At 47.4% G+C, this 7,500-nt stretch overlaps 1 protein-coding gene across 7 annotated transcripts in view; it reads right to left on the reverse strand.

The window, feature by feature from the left end:
• Positions 1–7,500, reverse strand: part of clcn3 (chloride channel 3) — a 46,777-nt gene that overhangs the window by 16,061 nt on the left and 23,216 nt on the right. For all 7 annotated transcript variants that reach the window (XM_031584497.2, XM_031584502.2, XM_031584500.2 and 4 more), the window contains 3 exons: positions 4,735–4,834; positions 3,056–3,243; positions 2,238–2,360 (listed from right to left, as the gene is read on the reverse strand). In XM_031584497.2, coding sequence (XP_031440357.1) covers positions 2,238–2,360; positions 3,056–3,243; positions 4,735–4,834 — 411 coding nt within the window. The remainder of the gene's footprint in view (positions 1–2,237; positions 2,361–3,055; positions 3,244–4,734; positions 4,835–7,500) is intronic.

A 7,500-nucleotide genomic window follows, 5' to 3' on the forward strand; every position in this document is an offset into this window, starting at 1 on the left:
TGTGTCACTATGACAGGACACAGTGATGTCACTATGACAGGACACAGTGATGTGCCACTATGATAGGACACAGTGATGTCACTATGACAGGACACAGTGATGTCACTATGACAGGACACAGTGATGTCACTATGACAGGACACAGTGATGTCACTATGACAGGACACAGTGATGTGTCACTATGACAGGACACAGTGATGTGTCACTATGACAGGACACAGTGATGTGTCACTATGACAAGACACAGTGATGTGTCTGTTTTCAGGTAAAAACACTGAGTGATTGAGTTTGGATGGTGGCAACTGAGACACACACACACACACACACACACACACACACACACACACACACACACACACACACACACACACACACACACACACACACACACACACACACACACACACACACACACACACACACCTTCCCTATTTCACATGCAGTCTCATCCTTATGCATGATTTCTGCATGTGCTCCGTCGGTCCTGCCGTACCGCTATAGTCCACACGGGGGCGCCCTGCAGACTGACGCTGCAAATTCTAGCTCTGCTTGGCAGCTTTGGCACTGCATTAAAACTATTTCATCATATTATCAATCTTGTTTTGTACAACAGGGCGGTTTCTTCCGCTACGGGACTATGGCCAAAGTCCAGCGGTAAAGAGAAAGCTATCTAATTTGTAGGAATCTATCCAGTAATAACTATATATAAGACGTGCCCACAGGCCCAGGGCTGCAAGATACAGACACATTAGTGAGCCAGCAACGGCTTTAGAACATTATATGTTAAAGGCTGTTTTTGTTTTTTAAAAGCCTGGCACATTTAACTTTTACACATCAACAAATCTCCAGTCTAGCATTTGCAGTTTTAAATCAGTGTTCATTGTATTCTAGAGATCCTAAGAATGGCGATATTTGGTTTAGATGTGCCTGAAAATGAGCATCATTTAAAATTCAATTTAAAGTTACTGGATCAACCACTCCCCAAACACTTGCTTCTTAGTCCTTCTCAGATAGATAGGCATTTGGGCTATAATCCTTACAGAACCTGGGCAGGGATATGGGCTGTAATGCTTACAGAACCTGGGCAGGGATATGGGTTATAATGCTTACAGAACCTGGGCAGGGATATGGGCTATAATGCTTACAGAACCTGGGCAGGGATATGGGCTATAATGCTTACAGAACCTGGGCAAGGATATTGGCTATAACAGGTACAGAACCTGGGCAGGGATATGGTCTATAATGCTTACAGAACCTGGGCAGGGATATGGGTTATAATGCTTACAGAACCTGGGCAGGGATATGGGCTATAATGCTTACAGAACCTGGGCAGGGATATGGGTTATAATGCTTACAGAACCTGGGCAGGGATATGGGTTATAACAGGTACAGAACCTGCGCAGGGATATGGTCTATAATGCTTACAGAACCTGGGCAGGGATATGGGTTATAATGCTTACAGAACCTGGGCAGGGATATGGGCTATAACAGGTACAGAACCTGGGCAGGGATATGGGCTATAGCAGCTCCAGGCTAGAGAAATCCAGCCTCACATTCCAAAGCTCAATCAAAAAGGCCAGTCGCTGAAGATTGAGGCCAGGGAGTTTAATCTGCTTGTCAAGTCTTTTGTAGCCATTACCTAAGGGGCCTAAGCAGGTATGATAAAAACTAACCCTGGCAACCCTGAGCGGTATGATACAAACTAACCCTGGCAACCCTGAGCGGTGTGATACAAACTAACCCTGGCAACCCTGAGCGGTATGATACAAACTAACCCTGGCAACCCTGAGCGGTGTGATACAAACTAACCCTGAGCGGTATGATACAAACTAACCCTGGCAACCCTGAGCGGTGTGATACAAACTAACCCTGGCAACCCTGAGCGGTATGATACAAACTTATAACCGTTTAAACTTTCCCTCCAGTTGCTCTGATATTTCAGGGGGTTTCTGACTCAGATTCCCCCATGGAATATGAACCTTGCGGGGGATGGGGTGGCTCCTGGTAGAAGCTGGAGCTGTCTGCCATTGTGCTGTTCTGCAGGCAATGCAATGTGCAGAAGTTGTGGCAATGTAATTATGAATATGATAATGAGAATGTGTTTCATATGCAAGGAAACACCTGGGTCTCCCCCACTTATAAACAGACTGGCACTTCACTCAGTTAGAAGCACTAAGAATCTCTATGTGTGCCCTATGGCTTGCCGTACGGTGTGTGTGTGTGTGTGTTGGTCTTACCTCAGGGATCCCTGAGCCGCAGGCGTAGGGGGCGAACACCTTGACGAGACACACGGCGGTGAAGGCGAAGGACAGCGCCCAGTACGTGTACATGAAGTAGTTCATGATGTAAGACCCCGGACCCTGTGGGGGAGGAGGAGGGACGGGAGGAGGGCGGGGGATCAAAAGGCATTCTGCACATCACAATTCAACAGTCTTCAATTCTTTTCCCTTTAGTATTCACTCTGGGATATTTGGCTAATGAAAACTGTTCAGACTGATTCAAGCTTTACCGATGGTGACTCAAATATTGTGATTTTATTCACACTTGGGATTCTAGAAAAGACCTGTCAATCAAATCTGCAACAGGCCAATGCCAGGTCTGTTTGTCGAGTCACCTACGTAAGAAGTGTCTGTCTGTGTCTGTCTCTGTCTTGTCTGTCTCTCTGTCTGTCTTGTCTGTGTCTGTCTGTGTCTGTCTGTCTGTGTCTGTCTGTGTCTGTCTGTGTCTGTCTGTGTCTGTCTGTGTCTGTCTGTGTCTGTCTGTCTGTGTCTGTGTCTGTCTGTCTGTGTCTGTCTGTCTGTGTCTGTCTGTGTCTGTCTGTGTCTGTCTGTGTCTGTCTGTCTCTGTCTGTCTGTGTCTGTCTGTCTGTGTGTCTCTGTCTGTCTGTGTCTGTCTGTGTCTGTCTGTGTCTGTCTGTCTGTCTGTGTCTGTCTGTGTCTGTCTGTCTGTGTCTGTCTGTCTGTGTCTGTCTGTCTGTGTCTGTCTGTCTGTGTCTGTCTGTCTGTGTCTGTCTGTCTGTGTCTGTGTCTGTCCTGTCTGTCTGTGTCTGTCTTACCTCCGCCTGTCCCAGGATGAGCTCGGCCCAGGTCTTCCACTGCGGACACTTGTCTCTCTCGGCGAAGGTGGTCTCGTTGGATCCCCAGCAGCACTGCTCGTGGTTGAACCACATGGCCGTGAGGCACACGCCCTCCTTGATGTCGTTCATCCAGTCGGCTGCGATGTCTATCACCCCGGCCAGCGCCCCTGCATTACATTAGAAGAAGATTTCCTAAAACTCCTGGAGCCTTCACTGAGGTTCCATGGTGCTCATGATCTAACTTCCTAAACGTTAAACGATGAGCACTCATGATCTAACTTCCTAAACGTTAGACGATGAACACCATGATCTAACTTCCTAAACGTTAGACGATGAACACCATGATCTAACTTCCTAAACGTTAGACGATGAACACCATGATCTAACTTCCTAAACGTTAGACGATGAGCACTCATGATCTAACTTCCTAAACGTTAGACGATGAGCACTCATGATCTAACTTCCTAAACGTTAGACGATGAACACTCATGATCTAACTTCCTAAACGTTAGACGATGAACACCATGCTTCATTATGTGTTTCAATCATTCGTCATCTTCTTAGAAGGTATAAAAGAGACAGGCCTTTCTCTCATCTCTTGGGGTCACACACACACACACACACACACACACACACACACACACACACACACACACACACAAACCTGACAATAGGTTCCATCACAAACAGCTTAGCCGGGCTCTTGACAGACTGAGCCTCTAAGTGCCAATCAAGACGAGCACAGAAATCGATTACGGAGGGCCAAATAAAAAGGTCATATAGCAAATTCAGCCATAACTCCATTAGAGTTTTGGCCCAGACGGCGTCCAGGCAGGGAAGCCGATGACCTCTGGGGATCTGAGATGGCGGCTGTTGCCCTGACGACACTGAGGTTCTTTCAGGCAATTTAATTCAGCCTTGTTGAGCTCGTTGAGCTCGTTTAGCTCGTTAGCCGGCAAATTGCTGAAGATTTGATTCATTATGGAGCCGACAACTCTCCAGCACAGGGGTCGGCCAATGAAGTGTTTGCGTGTGTGGTCAACGAGACGGAGACGGATTGGATTATTCAGCTTTCCTTTCTGTAACAGCTATGCTTGTCTGGGACCCCAGAGTGTGTGTCTGTGTGTGTGTGTGTGAATAAATGTGTGTGTGTGTGTGTGTGTGTGTGTGTGTGTGTGTGTGTGAATAAATGTGTGTGAATAAGTGTGTGTGAATAAGCGTGTGTGTGTGTGTGTGTGTGTGCGAATAAGTGTGTGCGAATAAGTGTGTGTGTGTGTGTGTGAATAAGTGTGTGTGTGTGAATAAGTGTGTGTGCGTGTGTGTGTGTGTGTGTGTGTGTGTGTGTGTAAGTGTGTGCGCGTGTGTGTGTGAATAAGTGTGTGTGCGTGTGTGTAAGTGTGTGCGCGTGTGTGTAAGTGTGTGTGCGTGTGTGTGTGTGAATAAGTGTGTGTGCGTGTGTGTAAGTGTGTGTGCGTGTGTGTAAGTGTGTGCGCGTGTGTGTGTGTGTGTGTGTGTGTGCGTGTGAATAAGTGTGTGTGCGTGTGAATAAGTGTGTGTGCGTGTGTGTGTGTGTGTGTGTGTGCGCGTGTGCGTGTGTGTGTGTGCGTGTGTGAATAAGTGTGTGTGTGTGTGCGTGTGTGCATATGCAGCAGTCCTACCTGAGGCCAGGCCAGTGAGCGTGACCACCAGCCATCCTGACCAGGCGTCATACAGACTCTTGGTGAACTCCCACGCTGACTCCTTCTTTTTACTGTTGATCTACATACACACACACACAAACACACACACACAAGTACATAAGGGGATGGATTAAACATATGTGCAGAGAGAGAGAGAGAGAGAGAGAAGAGAGAGAGAGAGAGAGAGGGACAGAGAGAGAGAGAGGTCATTCATCTACACATACACAAACAGAACAGCTCTATGTTCTATCCTAGCCCCCAGGAGGAAGGAAGTAAGCTGTTAGAGATATTCAAATGAGACACAAATGAGACACAGTGCATCTAGGAACAGCGGACTTCCAGCTAAATGGGCTGTGTGAGTCTTTGCCCGGTGGATTCAGGCCCCGATCGGGTTCTGATCTGACCGATCAGGGCCAAGTCGCTCTGGTTTCAGTCAGCCGCTAGCCCAATGCTGCCTCTACCATAATGCTGTAGCATTAGCATAGCACAGCCCAATGCTGCCTCTACCTTAATGCTGTAGCGTTAGCATAGCACAGCCCAATGCTGCCTCTACCGTCAGTCAGCCGCTAGCCCAATGCTGCCTCTACCTTAATGCTGTAGCGTTAGAATAGCACAGCCCAATGCTGCCTCTACCTTAATGCTGTAGCGTTAGCATAGCACAGCCCAATGCTGCCTCTACCTTAATGCTGTAGCGTTAGCATAGCATAGCACAGTCCAATGCTGCCTCTACCTAAATGCTGTAGCGTTAGAATAGCACAGCCCAATGCAGCCTCTACCTTAATGCTGTAGCGTTAGCATAGCACAGCCCAATGCTGCCTCTACCTTAATGCTGTAGCGTTAGCATAGCACAGTCCAATGCTGCCTCTACCTTAATGCTGTAGCGTTAGCATAGCACAGCCCAATGCTGCCTCTACCTTAATGCTGTAGCGTTAGCATAGCACAGCCGTGTGCAGAACAGAGAAAAAATAGTGAGAGAGAGAGAGAGAGGAGAGAGTGTGAGAGCAGAGAGAGAGAGTGCAAGGGAAGAGAGAGTATGAGAGAGAGAAAGAGAGAGAGAGTATGAGAGAGAAGAGAGAGAGTGCGAGAGAAGAGAGAGCGAGCGAGAGTGCGAGACAAAGAATTTGGTATCCATGCCTGGTATCCAAGGCGTGGTGGAATGTGGCTACCCTGTATCAGATCTTTTTAAAACATCTCTCTAAATATGGAAAGCTGCTATACAGTATTTCATATCACATTCCTCTCAATAAAGAATCGGAAATGTAATCGAATTGAATGAAATCGTTAGCTTGTGAATAGGAATCAAATCAGATCAAAGGCATCTGTCCCTAGTTCACACACTACAGCCAAGAACCTCACTGAGACCTCGAGGACTGAAAGGCCTCCTCCCATCGCCTCCTCACATGATGTTGATGAAGCACTGAGACACAACCACCCAAAACAAGACCACATTATTTTCACTGTCTGACCGTGCGTGTGTGACCTCGTTATTTTTAGAACTTGACAGCTTTTCCAAGTCATTAGGAGATGAAAGTCTCAGGAAGTGGCTCATGACTTTTGACATCATCCTCAATTAAAGGGGGGGGGGGGGGGGGGGGTGTCTAGTACAGAATGGAGTCTCTCTTTCTACTCTACAGGCCTGGAGAGGGGCCCAATGGTGGCCACAGTAAAGTCCACCACAGGCCTGAAATGGTAAGCAATCTCTGAGCATGTGATGATAGATATGTGTGTGTGTGTGTGTGTGTGTGTGTTAGTAAGTGTGTGTGTGTGTGTGTGTGTGTGTGTGTGTGTGTGTGTGTGTGTGTTAGTAAGTGTGTGTGTGTGTGTGTGTTTGTGTGTTTTAGTAAGTGTGTGTGTGTGTGTGTGTTTGTGTGTTTTAGTAAGTGTGTGTGTGTGTGTGTGTGTGTGTGTGTGTGTGTGTGGTTGTGTGAATGAGTGAGCGGGCGAGTCCTTAGTCCTGCAAGTTGAGCCATAACAGTGTTGAACTTTGACCCCTAATGGTTGATGTTCCTCCATCCAGGACTCCTGTGCCTTCATGTTCTGTTCTGTTAGAGGAACAATGAGTGATCTCGTCTCAGGTGACGCGGAGGAATGACCAGTTATACACAGAACATTCCAGAGATTAGATTGAGGACAAAGCATATGTAGATGCTTAGGGGCGTGGCTGTGCCGTACAGGGTCATTAATCTCTCAGCTTGTCAAGGTGTCTTAGGTGACAGCTCTACTCTCTCCACAGAGGCACCTTTTAACACTTTCAAAACCACCTGGATATTGTGAAGACACACATGTGTGCAGATGTGTGAAGGCAAGGTTCAGTGGGTCTGGTGTCATATAAATGTGTGGGGGTACAGGGTCATGGTTCAGTGGGTCTGTCTCATATAAATGTGTGGGGGTACAGGGTCATGGTTCAGTGGGTCTGGTCTCATATAAATGTGGGGGGGGTCATGGTTCAGTGGGTCTGTCTCATATAAATGTGGGGGGGGTCATGGTTCAGTGGGTCTGGTCTCATATAAATGTGGGGGGTCAAGGTTCAGTGGGTCTGGTCTCATATAAATGTGTGGGGGTACAGCGTCAGGGTCAGTGGGTCTGGTCTATTTGGTCTCTCCAGAACTATGGGATCGGGCAGCATCTAGACCTGGATCTCTCCAGAACTTGACAGAAATGGGGGGCTCCATTCACTGTTGTGAATTTCCAGTTAGAAGATGGCGTCTGTCAGATTTCAAAATCAATCTCATGTACTGTAATGTT

The sequence above is a fragment of the Clupea harengus genome, chromosome 18, assembly GCF_900700415.2.
Source record: "Clupea harengus chromosome 18, Ch_v2.0.2, whole genome shotgun sequence".
Lineage (NCBI taxonomy): Eukaryota > Metazoa > Chordata > Actinopteri > Clupeiformes > Clupeidae > Clupea > Clupea harengus.